The sequence below is a fragment of the Balaenoptera acutorostrata genome, chromosome 7, assembly GCF_949987535.1.
Source record: "Balaenoptera acutorostrata chromosome 7, mBalAcu1.1, whole genome shotgun sequence".
In the NCBI taxonomy this organism is placed as follows: Eukaryota; Metazoa; Chordata; class Mammalia; order Artiodactyla; family Balaenopteridae; genus Balaenoptera; species Balaenoptera acutorostrata.
Window position 1 is genome coordinate 61,113,076 of NC_080070.1, and position 23,229 is coordinate 61,136,304.

A 23,229-nucleotide genomic window follows, 5' to 3' on the forward strand; every position below is an offset into this window, starting at 1 on the left:
TAACACCTTTCCACTGGTCATTACAGTGTTGGCCAAATATTACCGAAGGTCAGACACAGTGGTATATGGTTTTGGTATGAGGAAGAGTCAGAGAAAATTAGAAAATACCATTGCCATTTCATACCAGTTTTCAAGCCCAACTGCCAGTGAAGCTTTATATCAATTCTCATGATAAGAAACTGCCAAAAGCACCGAGAATGACTAGAACAAGTGTCAGTTTGCTAGGTTCCTCGCTCATCTGGGGTTAAATGTAGTTTCTCTTATTCACGCCGAACACGGGCATACTGAAGACAAGGGTACACGTCACCTTGAAAGACGAGGACATATCCGTGCCAATACGAACAAATCGCCCTCAACATGAAACACAGAGAGTCCAATGATGACAATTATTGCGGTCGTTCGCCACATGACATAACAAGAGCAAACAATTCAGTAGCTTTAAAAATAGTTTATTTCCTTCTTCACAAACACATGAGCCTTCTGACCATTGTGCAAGGCACCACAAATGAAATAAAAACTTGTATTGCAATGTATTTTTCTTCCATGATTCAAGATAAAATGGATTTTAAAAGCAGATGGATGCCAATTACGGGGGATTGGGAGGCGGCGAGGGTAGGTACCAGTAACAGGCAGGCACGCGTTTTTCTACAGTGTTTATTGAAATAGGCAGCAATCAGCACATGTGCCTCATATGAGCAGTCACCCAGAATCAGGAGAGATGCTGCGTATCCTGGTTTCTCCATCTACAGAGAACAGTGCCAACAGTACTCTCGCTAAAGCACAAAAGACTTCTCCCTAGTAGTCTTAGTACCAGTAACAGAATATGATTATTAAACATCTTCAATGTGGTTTTCATTACAAAAAAACATGTTTCACATAAAAGCTTCATAATATAATCCAGAGACAGAATTAGTGCATGCTTAAAATCTGAAGCCAGGCTGGCTATTTCTGATAATGTTTTCATTTCTTCCAGTATTTTTTACTTTCATAAATATGCACCCAGTCTCCTACCAGGTTAAACAGACACAGAACACTTTTGCTCTGAGCACCATGATCCCCTCTCAATCGCCTCTTCGGGACTATAATCCTAATCCTAAGGAGAATGGTTCTAATTTGTTTTCAGACTTGCTTCTTCCTCCAAATCAGGTTAGTGTTGACCAAATCCCAGCAAATGTCAGACACAAAGGTTTGTGAGCAGAGGCCCAAAGAATAATTATGAAAAATTTCACAATGATCTAGGTTAAGAAACCACACAGAAAATAAATGATTTCACCTTATAAAAAGCCTCGACTTGAATTTAAACAGGAGATGGAAGTGAAAGGAATGAAGTGTTGCTTCAGTCCAAGATGGGGCATTCTTTATTGCAGTAACAACAAAGCCATAGCAATAGCCCAGGGACGGTCCTCCTACGGGCCTCTACCAATGGCTTGTGAGGTAGATACTGACGGCTTGAAGAGAGGTAGGTAAAGCCCAAATTTGTTTTCAATCCCTGCAAACGTCGCAACTGCCAGTTTGTAGCCCCCAACGTGATCGGGATTGGGAGCAGGCAGTGTGATCCTGGATTTAGGAACTGGCTCTGATCCCATGGGCTTCCTAAAAGGAGAGAAAATAGAGCGAGAATCTGAGTTTTTGTTTTGTTTTGTTTTTTAACTTGGTAAAAACAACGTTCAGAAACTGCTAACGTCTGGATCAGAGAGGAATTGTGGAATTCTAGTTAGCTGTATATTCCCTTTTGAAATGAGTTTGATAACATGACTTCAGGATTTTCCTACATCTTTTCTACTTCATCATAGGGACTAAATTGACATACCTTTCTCAATGACAACAGAGTATTAGAAGCAGCTGAAATTTAGCAGGATACTTACACTCCTCCAAAATCAACGTAGAACCATCGCTGCAGCAATTCATAGGTCAGCAAAGTTACACCAAACTGGGGGGAGGAACGAAACACACGAGCTTTGAAAAAAAAAAAAAGAAATAACAGATTCAATTAGATTTTAAAAATTCACCTGACACCAAAGGTTTAGTTAAGAGCAAATTATTTCCATACCTCCAGCTCCTTTCCACAAAGCTTTTGGGCCTTCTTCCCGAAGGATCTTCCTAAAGCAGTCTATCACTCCGCTGTAAGTGGTCTGGCCGGCCCGGGCGGCCACCTGTAATCGTGTCTTGATAACATCAGCGGGGGTCACTAGAGATGCCGCAGGCATACCTGCAGGAAAGACAACACCTTCGCAGTCCGGTCACATTCTCACTATATAAAAAGAACTGTGCTTTGAACTGCCGGCCGTGGAAAGAAAGTTAAGAATCGGATGAAATCAAATGCCTCTTTGCTGTCCCCTCTGGGAAGCACAGCTGTGACTCTCGTCCGCAGTGATGGAGGCTCCAACACACCTAGAGGAGCAACACGCCTCTGTCTCCAGATCACCAGCCTCTGCTTGTTGCGCTTATATTCTTAAATAGTTTTAAGGAATTATCAAGACGATGACTTCGAGTGGCTGAGAACAAACGGAGAAAGATTTTGTTTGTTTTTTCTTTTGCTTTCCCGTGGAAATCAGAGTTACTAGGTCTGATTTTTCAGAGGTGAAGCTTGTTATCCGTTTCCTCTTCCTGCTTTTCTGACAGTCACCGGAGGTGCCTTCTCACACACACTCAACCACCCCCCCCCACCTTCCAAACCCTAACCTCTTCATTTACATCAGAAAAAGACTTTACTGACAGCTAAACAAACACTGTGTGTGTGTGTGTGTGTGTGTGTGTGTGTGTGTGTGTGTGTGTGTGGAGTGACCTGAAGGGGAGGCCCCCACAGATAACACTTCAGGATTCCTCTTTCCTATGACTGACATCTCCAGAAAAAATATGACAGAAAGCTTAGAATTTATATTGGCTGATAATCAATGAAAAAGAAACAACAACAACAACAACAAAAAAAACCCTCCCAAAATTACCAATGGGAAATTTTTCTACAGTCATTTTATCCAAACTGGGGCAGCCCATGTTTAGATATTTTAAAAGCGAGACTGTACTCAGAAGACACTGTCTCTTATGGTTTTATTACTTTTCCATTATGAACCTATTCCAAACCAAACTGGTCAAATGCAGATGCATAAATCTCCTTTGCTTTTTTTAAGGCTTAATAATTCTGTAAGAATTTCTGTCCAAACCAACGTGGTCTGGCTCACAACTCCATCTCATCCTTCTAACAGACAGCTTTAAAGTTACAGTGTGTGCGTATGTGCCCGGGGGAAATCTGCAGAGTACACGTTTGCATTTATATCACTAAGCTGTATCTTTTCCTCTTCCATCTACACTAAGCTCCTCAAACATTCATCCTAACAGTTTTTATAAAATGCATCACGTTTTTGCATGTGAGAAAGCTCACTTTATATCCAGTGCTTCACTGGATAAGTCATACTGAATTTCCTATTAGCTTAGAGGAATTATTTCAACTTTGAGCCAGGAATTTATCCTCCAACATAATGGAAGGAAACATGAAAAATGCTTAGAAACCCACTGTGTTCACACCACCAATTTTGTTTCACTTCCTGGTTTAGAAAGAGTTTAGCAAGGCTGTCTGCTTTAGACACGCAATAAAATCCTCCCTATAACCATGGGCAGGCATGTCAGAGTGTGAATGTGAAAGACATACAAGCAATAAAATGGGTAAAAAGTTTCCTTCAGTTAGGGCAGTTTTCATAAATAGCTACTTGTTATGAAAAAAGAGAGAAGTATTGGGGAGGGCAGGGAGGAAAGACATTGATCAGTGGAATAAAAATGCCAAGAGAAACGTGTAAGATGTTTAGCAAGTTGTCTGGTAAAAAGTGATTGGTGTGTGTGTTGGCGGGGGCGGGGTACTGGAAACATGGCGGCCTGCACATGACTCTCATCCTCTCCGCCCCCAGCTCCCATCTCTCCCAGGAGGACAGCTGCCAGGGCCTCGGAGGGACTGTGGATATCCCTGTGGACAGGGGATTTCTGGTGTGGAGATTTGCTAAATTCACCTGGAGAATAGCATCAGCCTGCTCCAGAGCAAGGCCAGGAAGGCAGCATCTACCAGGAAGAGCTTGGCCACCGGAGATGTGTTGATTTGGGGGGTCAGGGATGGCAAAGACTCTGAGCCAATTTGCCTGGTCTCTCCCGGCTTGCAAAAGGGTAAAGACAACGCTGAGCAAGAGGTCAAGTCTTGGGACTTCCCTGGTGGTGCAGTGGTTAAGATTCCGTGCTCCCAACGCAGGGGTCCCGGGTTTGACTCCCGGTCAGGGAACTAGATCCCACATGCATGCCGCAACTAAGAGTTCGCATGCCACAAATAAGGAGCCCACGTACCACAACTAAGACCCAGTGCAACCAAATAAAAACAACAACAACAACAACAACAAAAAGAGGTCAAGTTTTCTCTCTTCCCAAAGATGGGAGAGCAAGAGAAGGCTAGGCAACAGGGAGGCAGCTTTTAGGTTCCTCAACAGGAAGGGGACCGTTGCCCAGCTGGTGCTTCAGTGATGAGACAAATGGTGAGACCTTGGGGCCACCTGCTACCTGTGTGACTGGGACAACTTGGGTGTTCTCCAGTCAATAAAAAAATTATAACGCTTTAAGGGGGTGCCCAGCAGCTAGAGAGTAGAAGGTCATTTACAACAAAAAGAAAGCATGATTGGCAAAACACAGCTTTGGTACAAGGATATATTGTATAACACAGGGAATACAGCCAATATTTTACAATAACTACAAATGGAATATAACCTTTAAAAATTGTGAATCACTATGCTGTACAACCAAAACTTATATATAATATTGTACCTCCACTGTACCTCAAAAAAAAAAAAAAAAAAAAAAAAAAAGAAAACCCAGCAAAGACCAATAAACAGATATCATATGACAAAAAATACAACTTTGGGGTAAGTCAGCCTTAATTTTCACAAATATCCCATTAGTATTTGTAAAAAAAAAAAATGTGCTTCTCTGTTTATGGGACACAGAGTTAATATCTATGTATTTTGGATCAAGGTTAAGTTTGCCAGAATCCCTTTGCACCCTTATCTATATTACCTACTTGATGTATCAGTTTCTAAGAAAAGTGTAATGATTTTCATTTAGAAAGAGAAAATACCACATTCTCATACTTTTAACTTGAGGTTTTATAAGATGATATTATGTTGATAATACAGAGAGGCTTCTTAGTGAACTTTATCTTTTCCAAGTGTAAAATATGCCTCTGTGCTTCTGAATGCTATTTTTAAACTCCTGAATTCCATTTAGTTTGACATTAATATTGCTACACTTGCTTATTGTTGGTATTTGCCTGGTACATATTTTTCAATCCATTCTCTTTCCATCTTTCTATGTCACCGTTTTCTCGAATTTCAGGTGACTAGATTTTCTTTCACAACTTGGCTAAAAGTGTTTGTTTTGACTAGGGGCACTGAACGCATTCAGTTGTGGCTTGTAGACTGATTTCTGCCATCCTGGGTTAGTTACGGTCTTTATTTTCTCTGCTTCTAGGTGTTTCCCTTTTGATTTCCACCCTTTCCTGACTAATTCAATTTGTCTAAATATCATAAGCGTTTGTTACACAGGTGTGAGTTACAGTGTGTGCAACGAATGAGCACTGACATCTCTGCAAGCTGAGGAGGTGGTGCCCCCTCCCTTTGTCTCCCTTTCTACTACCTGCCTCCCAACGACGCTTCTTGTACAAAAACACATAAGCCAAGGCTAGCAGTCATTCAGACCGACTCTCGGGTTTAACTTTTATCTGCTCTGTTTCATATAGCCCACACTGTCCTCTTTCTTAAGTTCACTTTTCACCTTGCCTCCGAGAGGTCTGTGAGGGGTACCTGTGAGTCCTGGCTGGGAGGGACTACCCTGGTTTGGCCCCTGCTCCTGAAGGCAAGCGTGCCTGCTGGCAACGTAACTGCAGATCAAGACCTGCTCTCCTCAGCATTTTGATGGAAGCCAGCACCGCAGACAAGAAGCCAATCTTCCATTACTGATTGGTTTTCTGTCCTCTTTTCCTTATTGCTTCTCCCTGGATAACTCCTATTAAACAGATGTTAGACGTCTCAGATTCATCCTACGTATCTCTTAAATTTTCTGTTATTTTTCATCTCTGTATTTGTGATCCATATTCTAGAGTTTTTTGTTTGTTTTTTCCCATGACTTTACTTTCCATGTGTCAAATTTGGTGTGTGTTTTTTTTTATGGATTTCTAATTTTGGCAATCTTTTTATTAACTTTCAAGAAAGCCTCCTTACTGAGTGTTTCTTTCAAATCTGAGGACCCTAATTATAGTTCTTAAAAGTTCTCCTCTGTTCCCTGAATTGCCTGTTTTCTCTGTAATTCTTCTGTTTACTTACCTTATTGCTCCTTGTTGTCTGAGGGGACCCCTGGCTGTCTACTGACATTCAAGTTCAAAGGACAGGCTGATTTGTGCTGTGGACAGCTTCCACCACACTCTGGGCCAGCCTCACCCACAGGCCTCTCTCCTGAATGGAGAGAGTTTGTGAAATGGGTGAGGCCCGTAACTGCATGCCGGTGCTAAGATAGGCTGGCAGGGCAGGGACCTTCCAAATCCTGCAATGCGGGGTGCTTCACTCTGGAGGTAGAAGGAATTATTTCCTACCCCTCTTTGGAAGAGCTGCTATTAGTTCTTTTTTTTTCCCCCCTGCATCTGTGGTAAAGGTCTGGAATTACCGTTAAGCCTTGCCCTGCTTTCTTTCAGTTCTTTACAACTGCCCTCTCCAGGCAAGTGTTTCCTTCCTTTAGAATACAGCTCTGGGCTTTTAGCCTCGATTCAAATGTTGCCTGAAGTTCCATATAAAAAGGAGAAGAAAGAGGAGCAAACCGACCTTCCTGCAGTACATGCAGTTCCTTAACTCTTGTTAATGATTTACCCTAAAACCTCCCCCAACGCTCAAGGCATTTTATCTATTGTTCACTCCGAGGTTAAAATTATCTGGTTTTGCTCTTACATTAATAAAAGTCGTTTCTCCTGCCGGTGTTTTGGGCTGTGGCATTTTTCACTTGTTTCAGGTTTTGGTTCCTATCTTCTGAAGGCTGGTGCTAATAAGGAGTTTTTTAACATGTATTTTCTAACATTTTAAGGTATTTGGGAGGAGAGACGGATCAACATGCTCAGTCCATTACCTTGATCCAACCTCTCCATTACTCTTTTTTTTTTTTTTAAGGATCTAAGAATTGCTTTTAAATTATCTTAAGTTTTATGTCCACATAATTAAAAAATTGTTACATTTTATATAATTATGTGCCAATGGTACTTTTCTCCCAACTTAATTCTTCTAATACATTTGTAAAAGCATCATGATCAGTCACACACATAACTCTTCCATATCTGTGTTTTGAACAGCTTTTAAAGATATTCCTGAATTACTACTTAGTCTAAAGCTAATTAATTCAAAGACAAGATCACAAGACCATCACTGCAGTCTGATTTGTTCCTCTACCTCTCCACTCTGACAAGATCATCTGGGATGAGCGGTCAGTCTATAACATTTGAGAAGTATTCGATAGCCTTCATTTGATATTATCCCTAAACCATACTGAAATGCCTTTCATTAATCAAAAAAGTAACACTTAATTAGATGAGTCAGAATTTGGTCCCTTAATTTCAGGCCCCTTGCTTCAACCCTCACCTTCTGACACATGAGGCACTTTGGCTGATGAACATAAATTCAAATATCTGTTGGTCTTAACTCGATCCTGTGAATTAATGGAGACGTTCCCAGTATCTAAAGATCTTCCCAGTTTATTACTAGATATGTAGACCTAAACAAATTTAATATTCTCCACGTTTTAAGATACTAACAACCACCTGTTAAAAAGCTGTATATTACTAAAGCAATCTAACTTTAAATCAAATCAAATTTTTGGAGAAAGTAAGGTAATACTTGCTGAATAACTGAAATTCCTGTCAAAACATAAAAGATAAAATCATGTTCACTGAACCCAGATCCATCTTATGTATAATAGTATTGTTCAACAAAAAATATACGTATCCTGTGTAAGAGATAAATTGAAATATAAAATATAAAAATTATATTTTATATTAAAATGTGTATTTTATATAACATATAAAAAATAGTATTAAGACATTTCTTATAATAAATAAGTTAGTGGTCAATTACTATTCCTCATAGCTTATTTTGAGATCAGCTTTTCTCCTTTCTCTTAATGAAAACAAAGATCACTCTGGCCCTAGGACCTACTTCCTGGGCTTCTGTGCATACCCACCCCATGACTGTGTCCTCTCCTGAGGAAATGCCTTTCTTCCCCTGGTATCCACAAGAGGAACATGGGGGTCTGATCTGGCTTGCAGCCAACAGCCCACACACGTGTGGTGCATTTTGTGCTCACTGCCCTTCTTGATGGTGTTGCACTGGGCACACTTCTGACCACAGTCTTCTTGCCCTTTCCATACCGAATTCAGCTCCCTGGCCGAGCACGCCTGCAAGGCTCTACCCTCAGCAGAGGGTGGCCCTGCTTCCTCCCAGGACATCAGTTAACTGCTTATCACTGGATATAGATTTTGTGTTTATCTTACTAAAAAAAAAAAAACATTACTAATCTTCCTTATTAACTCTGATACATTTTTAGGCATTTTAATTTGGATTTTCAGGTAAACAATCATTTTCAAATAATGATAGATTCATTTCTTCTTTTCTAATATTTATGCCTCTTACTTCCTTTTCATATTTACCACATTGACTGGAACCTCCAAATAAGGCTAAAAAACTGGATAACAGAAACATCCCTAACTTTAATGAGAATGGAGGTTATGACAGTTGCCATTGGCTTCTGATATCTGTTATGAAACTAAGAAAGTAGCTTAGTTCTCATTACATAGTTTATACAGGTTTGTGGAAGATAAAGACCATCAAGCTTTGTGGCTTATCTGTCCTTTCAAGAAAAAACCAATGACAAAGTCTGTCTTACATTATCCTGCCTTACAGGGAAGGGGAAGATGGACAATAAAATGAAAGTAAACGTTCTATAGTCAGCGTGGCAGTTCGCTCCCAAATGGGCCTCAGTGATCTTCACCTCCTGGTGTTCACACCTCTCCATCGTCTTCGTGCACGTTACGGAGGGCTGATCAGTAGGGCTAATAGGACGGTGTGGAAATGAAGGAGTGCGACTTACAAGCCTTGGTCATAAAGACACTGCAGCTTCTATTTGCTCCCTCTTCTTCTCTCCCTCCTCCCCCAACTTCTCCTGCCCTGTCCCTCCCTCTCCCTCCTCCCGCTCTCTCTGGTCTTGCTCTGGGGGAAGCCAGCTGCTGTGTCACGAGGACATGCAAGGACCTACGGAGAGCCCCTGTGGCAAGGAACTGACGGTCCTGCCACTGCCGTGCATCCTGCCAATGCCGGGCGTCCTGCCAATGCCGTGCGTGCGACTGAGCCGTCTTGAAAGTGCGTCCTCCGACCCCAGTCGGGCCTTCCAGAGCCCTGGCTGACGTCTTGATTGCAACCTCATGACAGACTCGAGCTACAGGTCCCCAGATAAGCTGCTCCCAACCCACAGAAACTGGGATAATAAACATTTGTTGTTTGAAACTGCTAAGTTTGGGGTAACCTATTATGTGGCAACAAATAACTAATACAGAAGGTATGTGGAAAACAACTCTGAAAGACAACAGGATGGCTAGAGGGCTGAAATAATAGCAGAATGGGGATGTAAAGCAGTTCAAACTTTCAAGAAGGACATGGCAATGCGTTAAAAACAATCATAATTTTTTTTTTTTTTTAAACCAGCAAACTCACTTAAGAGAATTTATTTCTCCCAAGAAAACAATCCAAAATAGGGGGAAGAGCCTTATGCACAAAGATGTTTTTTAACAATACCATGTATTTAAATTTTTTTTTGAAAAAAAATTTTGTTATCTAAGATTGAAGATGATACAAGTATGCAGCAATTAAAAATTTTGTTTACAAAGTTTTAAATGACATTAGAAAATTAATATTATTATTGAACATTTAAAAATACTTTTTATGTGCCGGGTGCTTTCCTGGATCTTTATATCCATTAATTCACTTAATCCTCATAATAATCTTACGAGACTAAGACTATTCTTATTTCCATATAGAGGTGGAGAAACAAGCCGAGTCATTCGGGTCATACAATTCTCAGCAGGGAAACTGGAATTTGAACCCGGATGGTCTGACCCCACAGCACATGCCATGAACCATTTTGCTGTGATGGTGAACAATGCTTCCGAAACGATACTAAGTGAAAACCACATACCTATAATGTGATCACAGTTCTGTTAAAAACCATCCAAGGGGGGAAGAAATTAGCAAAAATATTAAATGGTGATTATCTTAGAGTCATGGAATAATGGATACTGTTATCTTATTTACGTGTTCCGATACTTCCCAAATATTTTACAATGGTCAATATTTTCATAATCCTACAAAAAATGGAAGACAATAAACTTTAAAAGAGAAAAAAAATCCACTCGTAATTTCTACAGTTCTGGCAGCACGGATCACCCAGGAAAACTTGTACCCAGAAACAAAAATTATGTCTGGGTAGCTATCTTCTCCAAGGGAAGAGTTAAAGGCAATATTTTTGTGGTTCAAAGAAAACAAAGCTTGGAGAATGTCCTAGACTTTGATCTGAGCTCTAATACTTATCTTCTGATTTCGCAATTGATTTTTGGAGTGATTTACAGACAGATTCTCTTGGATTCAACATAATGATGGCTAACATGTACTGAGTATTTACTCTCTGCCAGGCTACAAGCTAAGTCCTCCACATGGGTGCTCTCACTAGAGCCTCATAACCACTCTCTCCAGTCAGTGCAATTACCATCTCCCTTTATGGCTGAGGAAACCAAGCCTGGGGAGCTTAAGTAACTTGCCCGAGGTCACATACTACTAAGTGGTATGTTACTTCTCCCCAGTAGGTCCTACCTTATTTCAAGTAAATAACTGGAAATAAATTGTATTATACCCTTTCGGTTCAAAAGATATTATCGTTTATACATCTGTAAATGACATATAAAGGAAATGGTGAGTGAGTCAACGGCTAAACTGGGATTAAAAAAGGGAATTCTATGGCTGAGTCTTGAGATCATGCTTTTCTGATTTAGGTAGAGTGGTCTCACTGCTACTCATACAACGAGGCTCCCTGAGCAGCCAGGAGAGGACAGCCCTGCCTCATACACCAACATCACCACCTCTGAAGAAAAGGGATTAACCAAGAATTACAGAGGAGCTCCATGGGTTCCCGCCTCCAGGGCTCCCCAGGCTACAGGCAGGACACGGGGCTCACAAAACAGCAAACAACTTCTCAAAGCAGGGGGTAGTTCTCAAGAGACTCAAGCCACATGTCTGAAGAGAACAACACCTGTATCAAAATTGTTTGGACCCAGGCACCCCATGACTGCCTTAGGGTCTGTTAACTCATTAAGTGTTTGTCATCACCTGGAGAGCTAATCCAGATTGTTCTAGCCTTTAGGGTCTCTAAACAAGGAGAAGCATCAAAGAATGAACTCATTCCTGCTGGGGCTATAATCAAATTTCCTCTAAGGATTTACACTGGGAATGTAGAAGCCAACGTCTGCATCTATTTTCTTCTGTTGATACTTTCACTGTAGCACTATAGAAGACAGTCATTTCTCTCCGAGATTCAATACACACACACCCCACACCCCCCACCCCCCCCGTCCCAATCTTACAACCTTACACAGCTAGCAGGAATCAGGTATCTAATAGACCCAAGCTGTTTCTAGTTCTATTCCATTTCTTTTCTCTCAATGACAATAACTACTGCTTAAATTCTGGACAAGTTTTATGTACTATTTTGGTTAGACACCTTTAAGGCATAAGTATTAACATTTTTAAAAACTTCTGACTGAACAGTTCTTGTTCTTACACCATGAAGTGAAACTATGAAATGACATGGAACCTGAATTGGAATCCAACAATACTACAAATGCACCAATTGTTAACGAGCTTTTTTTGGAGTTGAGAAATTAAGCTTGTCTAATAGTCTAACCCGCCAGAAGTAAGATTCATTTCTTTCCCTTTCATTACAGTAGCTCTTCAAAGCAATCTAAAGTCATCTCACATGTACCCTGTCGAGAACTATAAGCAAAAATTCCAGTGCAGTGGCACGGTGGGAACAGAGCTCTGAGGACACTCACCGGCTATAGCGCCAGCTAAGAGCAGGCTTCCGGGGCTAACCTGCCCATCTTCATTTGCAAGGGAAGCCTTCACATGAGCATAGCATGGGAAGTAGATGGCCGAGAAAGGAATGTCCCGCAGAAAGCATGCTTTGGCACCCTGTACGTTTGAAAAGGAAGAAAAACCACATGAAACACATATCCCATTGAGAAGATCAAGCTTCTTTGGAACTTCCCTCAGAACAAAATATTCCTGGAGAAGACCAAATTTGTACTTACAAGTTGAAAGGGGAACAGAAAAAAATATATATATAACCCAAATTCTGCAAGTAATAAATCAGAATCTTGTATTTTAAAATAAAACATTTTACTGTGTGGTATAAGCGCGAGCGGAGAGTTCTTGTTTATTCTAATGGTAAGATTTCGATGAAAACATATTCGGAGGTCTGCCTGCCACATCCTTTTAAATCCCTAATTGACGGCAGGTCACTGGCATTTCAAGGAGGATCTGTTCTCATTAGATGGGCAGCAACAACCAAGATACCTCTGTATTTACACACTAGAAAGTGGACAAATTATAAAGGTGGTAGGGGAAGGGGTTTATTTTTCATATTGTTTGAGACTCTGATGAAAATGTTGGACTCTTTCCCAGAAAAAATTACACATATGTAAAAAATTAGACACCTTTTCAAGGGGTTCATGGATTCCCCCAATTTATTCATATACTTAGCCCGACTGCCCCAGGGTTTATGAAACATTGATAAATGCCTGTCCTAAAGCCTTAAAATGTTTATAATAATTCCTATATATTCAAGAGCTCTGTGTAGAACAATTAGCAACTAAGGCAAAGTCTTCACCAAATAATTTCTGGTGCCAAAATAATGCCATGGGGAGGCCTTGAAAATTGATGCATGCCCAGAAATACGATATAAAATTCTAATGAAAACCACAAGACATATACTGTGTTTTAGGTAGGCTAAACCTACCTACCTTCAGAAGCCCCCCTTTTCAATACTTAATGATTTAATACCATTTCTTTCACAGATTTCTAATGCCTAAAAATTTTCATCAAATTTAGAGATTCTTCAAGGAAAATAATGAATCCATCCAGATTCCACAGATCTAGCCAAGCCCAGTGACATTTATTGAGGTCTAGTGATGTTGGCTCTCGGGTATTTGCCTGATGCCAGCCTCTAATCTGTCAAAGTTCCTTAACACTACACATCTGTTACTGCAGCCTTTGCTTTTCTGACACCCGCATTACACTCCTGACTCACACTGAGCTTGTGGGTAATAAAGCCCTTAGTCTTTTTCATATGAACCGCTATTAACCTAGGTCTACTGTAACTTAATTAGTTGTCCTAAACAAGTAACATAAGCAGGGCTTTGTGTTTAATCCTATTAAACTTCATCCTAGTTTGGCCCATCCTTCCAACCAGAACAAATGCTTGGAATCTGGATTCTGTCATGTCGGCTATTCTTCAATCAACTCACCCATGGATGTGTTAAGCTGCCTCTGGCCACTCTGAGTACAGATCCCCCATCATCACGTATGGCCAATCAGCCCACACTTCTGTTAACACCCAAACTGTTAAATGCGTTACTGAAAAGAAGAACTACAAAATTCACCACACCCAAATTCCTCATTTTATACATGTGCAAATTGATGCCCAGGACAGTTAACCTATCAATCGCACGTTTATTAAGAGCCTTGCTGTTGGCTTGCTTAAGGGACCTCCTTGGAGGCAGTGCCAGAGACAGGTCCAAAACTCAGGACACTCAAGTTTTTTCCACCTCTCCCAGTTTTTTCAAGGGGAAAAAGTACAGTATAACACCAGTATCCATGTAGCGTCCAATCCTTTCCTGATGATTAGTTTTTCAAAAAGTTATAATCCAGGGAGTTACTGTGTAAGGGCAATACTATCACTCATTTATTTGTCTATTTTCACTTCCTTTTCCTTATTTTGCCTACAAACCTTCCCATAAGTTCTGTTCGCTATTTGCTCACATGCAGAGTCTGTCCAGGAGACATTCAAATTAAATACCAAATGACCAACTCATATTAAGATCAGTTAAATCTTCTTCATGTCTGGCTCCTTCAATATAGTAAAAAAAAAAATTGCCATATTACTGACTTACTAAACAAATCACTTTGGAGTAATTTTTAGGATGATAAAATTCCTCCTCACACAAATCTTGCTTTTTACTAAATCTATTAGTTTTTACTATGGACCTCATCTCCCAAATTTCTGCATCAATAGAATTTCAGTCTATACGCTCTGCTCATTTTTTTTTTTTCTTTTTTTGCTGGTAATATTTTCCCTTTAACATGTTTTTCCCCCCTGATTAGAAAATATTAAGTGCCTATCACAGACAAAATAGGAAAGTATTAAAAACTTAAAGTGCCCTTAATTTTCACCAGCAAGAGATAAACACTGCACCCACCATATATGTTTTGGAGCATCACCTTCCACAGTAATATTATCAACCGTTCCACAGTCGGGGTCATGCTTCTGTGGTTCAGTTATGCTTTTCTCCCCCTTAAATTCATGCTATCCAGTTTTTTGGTTTTCTTTTTTGTGGGAGAGGGAGGGGGCGGTACGGTCTAACATCTCCTCAGCCATACTGCCTAAATTTCTTTTCTATATGCTGTTTTAAAAACTCCACCATCATCATGGTCTTGGCTGTCCTGTGGATTAGGCCCGGTATTGTCACCCTTGTCAAAGCTTTGCAATGACTTCACTTTCCCATTTTCCTCTCCTGGTCGGCCTGATTCCTCTCAGGTAAAGCTACTCAATGCCCCATTCATCTGATCAATCAAGGCACACCTATCACTCTACATCGTCTTTGATGACTGCTAAGCTAGGCACATCAACCTCTTAGCTACCTCCTCTTCATTCATTTAAACCCAAACACCACCCTTTCCAAGTAAGTAGAAGATAGACAAGGAGTAGATTCCACACGGCTCCACACTGTCTACACTTTCTCAATGCTGTGTATCTGCCTACGTCAGTGTTGCCTATTTCAGAGTGTAAGCAACCAGGAGCCAGAAACTACTGTCTGATTTAATTTAGAAAACAACAAAATTTTGGGCTGTTAGGGCCTAAGACATGTTCCTGGTGACACTGATTTGGCTTTGCCAACTCCCACAGAAAACACCACAACTAAAGAGAGAAATGAGAGGCCTGGGATACACTGATACGTGACCTGAAATTAGAAACATCCCTGTGACACAAGAAGAGTAAGGCCAAGTGAAGAAGCAGCTGAGTTCTCCCAAGAAGGAACTCTGCTTTCCTGAAATTGTGACAGTAAATCATGTATCAGTGTGAGAATAGAGCCTAATAAGAGGTGTGACATGCTTTAAGAGATGTTTGAAAACAGTTCCAGATGACTAAGAAGAAAAATGACTTGATCAAAACACAGATGAACAAACAAACAAAGAAAGACCACATCTAAGGAAAAGGCAGAGCTACACTGTGAAACACTAAAGGAAAAATGGTCGGAAGTATGCTGTATTTTTCCTACCAGGGATCAGACAATGTGCTTAAATAATTTACGCATGCTGGAGCCAAGGTGAGACTCTGTAAGACGTTTCAGGTTTTTGATTATCTGAAAAGCAGGAAGGAAAGGGAAAGTGAAGGAAGAAAGATACCCTGTGGAATGGCCACTATGTCTGCTCCACAGAGGCAGGACCATCTAGCCAGCAGGTGAAAACATTTAGAAACTCTCATTTCCACTGAGCAAGGTATGAAGCAGCCCTAGGACCTGAGAGAGGTACCCTCCCCTCTATGGCTGTGTGGCTGTGTAATGAAAGAGCACTGGGGGAAACTGAGCTCTGAACCTTCCTCTCCTGTCAAAACGGCCAAAGGTTGCCTTCTTCGGGGCAGGGAGGGGGACAGGGGTTTAGGAATACACAAGGAAATAATTATTAAAGTCCCATGTAAAGTATCGAGTCCAGGACAAGTGTGAGGGCCGGTGGGGATGAGGAGGTCTGTGGTCCCTGCCTCCTCTCCCGGAGCCTGCATCCTCCCACAGCCCAGCACCTGCTCAGGCATCTCCCGGCAGCACATCACTTCTCCTGAGTCATGAGGTGTCTCTCACCTCTCTCACACCCCAGGCATCAAAGCCCAGTTCCCAAGGAAAGCTAACTTTGCAAAGGGTTGAAGAAAAAGGCACAGCCTTATTAAATTTCCCTGGTCTCCTCCCCACCCCTCCTCCCCCACCCGCCGACTTCCTCCAGGCCTAAGGCACAAAGGCAGGTGCCAGTTTGGCACAATGAAAAGGGAGACAGGATGTGAGAAAGGCATTTAAAGTTCCAACAGTGAGAATGTTCCCCAGATTCCTTGATAAATCCTTCACTTCTCAGTGAACACCCATCCTCCAGTCCTACATCAAAACGTAAACCTGTTTGACTTGAATTCTACTTGCCCCATGTACCATTTTTACTAAGTGATCAGCCATTATGAACAGGCAACTTTATAATAAAGGGAAACATTCCATGCTGCCCAAGAGCCTGCGTCAGCAACACAAAAAGAAGTACTTTGGCCATTAAAAAATTAATAAATGACAAAGTGTGTACCACCTAAAATAAATCTTTAAATGTTCCTCCCCTTAAGAAAATCCCCACATTTCCCTGCTCTAGGCAGCCCTGCCCTTGGACGTTCCCTGGTTGGCCCTGAAGTTCCTTTGTACACACAGTAAAATCACTTGGGGGAAATTAATAAATGAAAAATGCAATCACCTGATCTCTTACTCTTCGTTAAAGCACTCTTTCTCCAAAAAGGGGAAATTATTATTATTATTTTTTTCCTTTTTAATAAAAGGCCCACTAATAACAGACAGGAACAATAAAAGGCATCTCAGGGGAGACCTATATGTGAATAAACTAGAATCAAAACTCAGATCTAGTTTAATTATCAACTCTGGCTCCGTTCCAATTCCATATCCCTCCAAAGTCTCTCCGTCACCATTCTAGTTAAGGTCTAGGAACTTCATTTAACTTCAGTGGTCCATGATGCACAGAGGCCAATTAGACAGCTTTAGAGACGCTGGCCACGGTATCGCCATGGCAAAGGAAATATCTGTTTTACTTCTCATGCTTTTTTGGATGTGGACACTATGGTGAAAGCCCAAAGGAGCTTTAATCAATTCTTAAGTTGCTGGAATCATCCACCCAAGCTTACTCCAGCAGCTCTGTCTCGCATGAAATTGTCAAAAGATAAAACACAACAGGATTTCTATCTTACACACATACGCTGCTATCTCCAGTGTCTTTTTCCTTCTTTTAAAGCTCTTCATCTTGGATGGTATCACACCCGCCCAATCAATCTGAGCGAAAAAAACCATCCTGAAGGATGGTGGTTGATAAAGAAGTCAGGGCCAGGGCAGGTCTTTTCACATGCTAATTCCTGCTTACTCTAGCTGTACCTGCAAATACAGCTTGAAACAGACTATTTCTAATACAGGGGAAGGTAATTACACTCACAAAGGCACCTCTGTGTCAGGGCTGGGCACCAGGAGCCAGCAGGTCTGGGAGACAGAGGCTTAACAGAGACTCCTGCAGTGAATGCACATTGTCTAGCATGGGGGAAAATGCCAGACCGGGGGGGACCCTGCAGCATTCAAGACAACAGTGGTGCACCTTGTCTGGGAAGGTTATTTAATGCTTCTGGCACCTGTAGTCAGAGCCACCCCTCTTTTCCTACCTTACAGGTTTAGAATTTATTTGGCATGTATAATTGTATATTTTGATCCTGGAGCTACAAACAATGGGCAGCATGTCATGTCTTGATCCCTTAGCATTCCTCTTGGCTTCTCCCAAGCGAGTTAACCCTTGTATACACAGCCTGGCAGCACCTCTCCTGCCCGGTCAAGGGACAGTTAGGGATTTGAACAGGGTGCATTTCAGTATCTTGCTGAGAAACATTACTGGTGCCAAGCTCCGTTATGTTGTGTCACTGGCGTTAAAGCCAAATCAACCAGTCAGCAATTGGAGACTCCATATAAGTGACACTGAAATTACTTCAATTTGAATATAAAATATCAATGCCTACTACTTTCTTTCTTCAGTCCAGGGACTTTTAGGTTATTGGTGTCTCCTTAATTTCATTGCAATTCTAACAAAAGCACCTTGGTAACTCAAGGTTTTTTGTTAGGAGATGCCACTCGTGTGCCAGGTCTAATTCTCTACTGTTCTACTATTACATGTTGCTTTGCCATCAGTGATGCTCATCATTTAGATGGACTGGAAATCCAATAAGTGGCTCAGAGTTTTATTACATGGAATTTTGGTCTCTGAGAAGCTCTGTCCCCTTCACAAAGCTATTCTGTAAAATACGTCCCATCTTTTCAATTTTTCTTTTCTTTCCCTTCTTGCTTTCTCCCCAGCTTCTCCCTGCTACCTATTTGCAAGTTGCATGGTTTGTTTCTAGTCCCAAGGTTTAGAGCCTGAAATTTTTACTATAAATACTTAACTTACAGTCTGTTATCTCTACCTTCCTCTTATATAATACTTGCACATTAGACTACTTAAATTATAAGCAACCCCTCCATCTTATCATTGTTATGGACTTTAATTCTAGCTCAGATAACACTAAGCATTGTAATTACCATCATACATGCATACATATATATGTATGCATACACACACACACACACACACACACACACACACACACACATTTAAATTCAGACAATGTTATTTAGACTAAATATTTACCACTTTTCTTTGCTCTTCATCCCCTGTTCCACCTCCAAACTACCATCTGGAATCACTTTCCTCCTACTTGAAGTACATTCTAGAATTTCCTTTGGTACGGTTCTACCAGTGATATGCTTTCTGAGTTTTGCTAGTCTAAAAATTGTCTTTATTTTACCCTTGTTCCTGGAAGACATTTTTACAGGGTATAGAATTCTATGTTGAAAGGTTTTTTCCTCTACACACTGAAGATACCATTCAAATGACTTCTGGCTTCCAATGTTCCTGTTTCTAAGCTAGCCATCAGTTCAACTGTTCCCCTTTAAAGACAATCTGCTTTTCTCTCTAGCCACTTAAGAGCTTCTCTTCAGCTTCAGTGTTCAGCAGTCTCATTCTGATTGTCTAGTCTGGATTAATTTTATTTATCCTGCTTGGGATTTGCTGTACTTCTTGAATCTATGGATTGATAGCTTTCAATGGTTCTGGAGAATTTTCAGCCATCATTTCCCCTTTCCTCCTGGTTTTCTTTTATACCCATTAGACCTCCTCACACTTTCCTGTGTCTTCACTCTCTGTCTCTCTGAGTAATTCTCTCTTCAGCTGTGTTTAATCTGCTGTTAAAGCAAGAATTTTGAAATGCTGAATTTTAAATTTCAATCATCATAAATATGTTCACCTTTTTAATTTTTAAAGCAAAAACATTCACTTTATAGCTATAATTTTTAAATTTTAAATCTTTGGAGGTTTCAAATGCTGTCAGTTGTTTTTGCCATCTCTTTTTAAAGTGCCTTGTTTCCTTGTGTGATTTGAGACTTTTGTTTATGAGCTGCCCATTTTCCTTGGAACATTATCTATGAAATTCTTTAACATCTGGGCTGAAGGTGGGTTCCTCTTAACGAAACTTGTGTTTGCTTCTGCCAGGTAGCTGGAGGCACTATCAATTCAAGATTATTTAAAATATCCCAGTTTGAGAGTTTTCATATCACTCAAGAAATATAAATTCAGTCTGCAAACCTATGTGAGACAAGCTTGGAGTTCCTGATTCTTAGGGGTGGGTTTTCCCCTCCCCCTTCTCTCTCCCTCCACTCAGAAACAAAGCAATTTTCGTTGCTGTCCAGATAGTATGAGGGAGCATTAAAAAAAAATTTTTTTATTGAACTATATTTCATTTACAATATTGTATTAGTTTCAGTTGTACAGCAAAATGATTCAGTTTTTTAATATATATATACACACACATACACACACACACACATATGTGTCAAAATGTATCATCTTAAATATGGATCTATATCTGAATCAACAGCAGGATACTGCAGGAGCAAGAATACAGACTTTGGAGTCAGAGACCTGGGCTCAGATCACCACTCTGCCACTTAGCTACCTGATGTTGGGCGAAGTTCTTAAAATCTCTGTACCTCAAGTTCCTCTCCAAAAAAAGTGAGTAATATTTGTACTGACATCAGAATTAAATTTAAATTCAGTGATTAATATAAAGTACCTAGTATAATACCTAGCACAAGGATCTTCAATAAAAAGTGATGATATAAAGACAATTACTATTATCAACGAAAAGCACACCGTCCTGTCGGAGGGGAAAACAGAATTAGCTGATATAGTCTTTAAACAACTGGCAGCTGGAATGTGACTCCTATATGGTTTCATACCTGAATCACAGGAGAGCTCTACATTTATCAGGCTAAGGGCAAATCTTTTATTTGGCAGAGGACCTAATCCTATCAAGTAAGCTTAAACTAGTTTGCTAAATTGATCATACCCCACATGGGACTCTGGCTGCCACAAGACATATCTCCTTAATTTTATAGTAGATGCACATTTCTCAAATTAGCCATCTTTTAAATACAGAACTCGGTCACAATTAGAAACCAGAGAAATATAAGGACAGATTAGTAGAAATCTATCTATCACTTCTGGAAAATATATTCAGAGCCCTCTATGAACAGTGGACTAGTAGTAGCACCACTTTCAATACTTCTAAATATAAAGAACATCACATTATATTCCAAAGGTTGAGCTAAAATAAAAAAGAGCTGTTGAGGGCTTCTCTGGTGGCGCAGTGGTTAAGAATCCGCCTGCCAATGCAGGGGATAGGGCTTCGAGCCCTGGTCCGGGAGGATCCCGCATGCCGCGGAGCAACTGGGCCCGTGAGCCACAACTACTGAGTCTGCACTCTAGAGCCCGCAAGCCACAACTACTGAAGCCCGCAAGCCTAGAGCCCGTGCTCCGCAAGGACAAGCCACCGCAATGAGAAGCCTGCACACTGCGAACTCGCCGCAACTAGAGAAAGCCCGTGTGCAGCAATGAAGACCCAATGAAGCCAAAAATAAATAAATAAATAAATAAAATAAATTTATTAAAAAAAAAAAAAAAGAGCCGTTGAAACCAGTCCTGCAGGCACTTAGCAGAAAACAAAACAACAACAACAAAACAAAACACTAACTGGATAAAAATGTTTGCCTCTAGGTTACCCACAGCATGAGGCTAGGAGACTAATGTTTTATTATTACATACTTTTTTATATCTGAATTTTCGTGTTTTAAAAACTATACTACCTCTTAAAATTAATTTCTGAAAGAACTTTATGGCACTAGAATTATTCTCTCACCTCCCTTAATACCGATCACTTTGAAGGCAATGAGGCCATACTCGTCTCTGTAACTCAGCACACCTCATATTGTTAATCCTCAACAAATATTTGGTGAGTGAATGGGAGAATGATAAAACATTAACCATTTTTTAATATTTTAAAGAATATTTTCTAGCCCCCTTCAGCACACTCCATTCCTTCCAGCACTGTTCAATAAAAATAATATTTTTCAGGATGTCTCCTTTTATTTGCTGTTCCAAATGTAGGTATCATTATTATCCTCTTTTACTGATAATGCATTTGAAACACAGGGACAGAAAGGTTTTTTTAAGTCTTTTTTTTTTCCAGTTTGTTTCCTTTTAATGCAAACTTCTAAGCAGAATAGGGACAGTATTACATCATTTCCAATATTAGTCGCAAGTTCACACCGTGTTAGATACAAAACCTGGCCCCTTGAGGTACTTGATACCCTCTCACTAATTTCTAAAATAACTGTCTTTTAATAAGACAAAATGCCCCAAATGTTCACTTTACAGCAGATATTTATGACAAAGTTATCAGGAAGGCACAAAGTTATTTTTCAAAGAACACAAATAGCTATCATTTGGGTAGCAGCTTGGCTCATTGTCAGGTTATGCGGCTCTCTGCAGGGCACGTGGGGTTTGCACTGCTATGCTGGTTAATGCAAGAGTTAAGGAAACAGAAGGGCCCTCTTGCCTCGCAATGGATAAAATCACTTTAATTTCTATAATTTAAAGAGTTGATATCAGATCTAAGGTAACATGTGCTTATCCTAAAAAACAAAACAAAGCAAAATTGAGCCATTCTAACTAACATTTTTAAAAAGTATTGGGTACTAAAAGGAATGAGGAAAAAATGATCATATAACTACCCTGACCTAAGCTATCACACATTCATGCTGTTTGGTGTCCTCTCAATTCTTTCAATCTCCATTTTCCTAGCACGCTCGCATCAACAATGACCCCAAAACTGCCAACTGCTCCATATCCGTGTGTAGCATAGAACCTTGTCTTTGAACTTCCCTGAATTATCTATCAGACATATGCTCTCTCTCATCTGGCTCAAGATATCTCTAGGTGATAACTCATGTTTCAAAGAGAGATTGCATTGAGTTTCAAACCCAGCCTCCCACTTCCTTACAAGGTATATGACCTTAGAAAAATTACCTAAACCCATCAAGCCTTCCTTTCCTCAACTGTTAACTTGGAGCTGAAAAAAAACAAAAACAAAAACTATCTGCATCATAGGCTGTAGTAGGGATTAAATGATGTAAAGTGTATACAGCTCTAAACATGGGGCCTAGCACAAAGCGAGCCCTCGTCAAACATTAGCTCTAACGAGCTTACGCGCACATGTGAACACACACACACGCTTTTAATCCTGGACCCTGCCTCTGTCCCTCCTGAAAGTCCTACCACAATGTCTGCTCTTGCTATATCTTCAGATGTTTCAAATCCTTCCATTTTCAGTGTCTCATTTTTCTGTCTACAGACAGGCATGGTTCTTCCAACAAATTAAAACAAACCACAAATCTCTCAACCTCTTCTCCCCTGTAACGTTATCCCTCGCCTCTACTTTTTCTTCCAGTTGCTGTATGCTTTCACTTTTGTTTCTTTCACAGTAAGATCTTTAGGTTGAAAGGTCTGTATCTGCTAATATTTTCTCAACCAGGTTTCTACCTCTACCATTCTCCTTAAATTGACTTCTTAAGGATAACCAGTGGCCTCCGTCTTTAAATTCAAAGGCCTTTTCTTGGACTTCAGTCCCCTT

At 40.4% G+C, this 23,229-nt stretch overlaps 1 protein-coding gene across 3 annotated transcripts in view; it reads right to left on the reverse strand.

Annotated features, from left to right (window-relative positions):
* Window positions 1-433: 433 nt before the first annotated feature.
* SLC25A13 (solute carrier family 25 member 13) overlaps window positions 434-23,229 on the reverse strand; it is a 205,506-nt gene continuing 182,710 nt past the window's right edge. For all 3 annotated transcript variants that reach the window (XM_057550355.1, XM_057550354.1, XM_057550356.1), the window contains 4 exons: window positions 12,155-12,293; window positions 2,051-2,209; window positions 1,866-1,956; window positions 434-1,593 (listed from right to left, as the gene is read on the reverse strand). In XM_057550355.1, coding sequence (XP_057406338.1) covers window positions 1,407-1,593; window positions 1,866-1,956; window positions 2,051-2,209; window positions 12,155-12,293 — 576 coding nt within the window. In that variant the 3' untranslated portion in view covers window positions 434-1,406. The remainder of the gene's footprint in view (window positions 1,594-1,865; window positions 1,957-2,050; window positions 2,210-12,154; window positions 12,294-23,229) is intronic.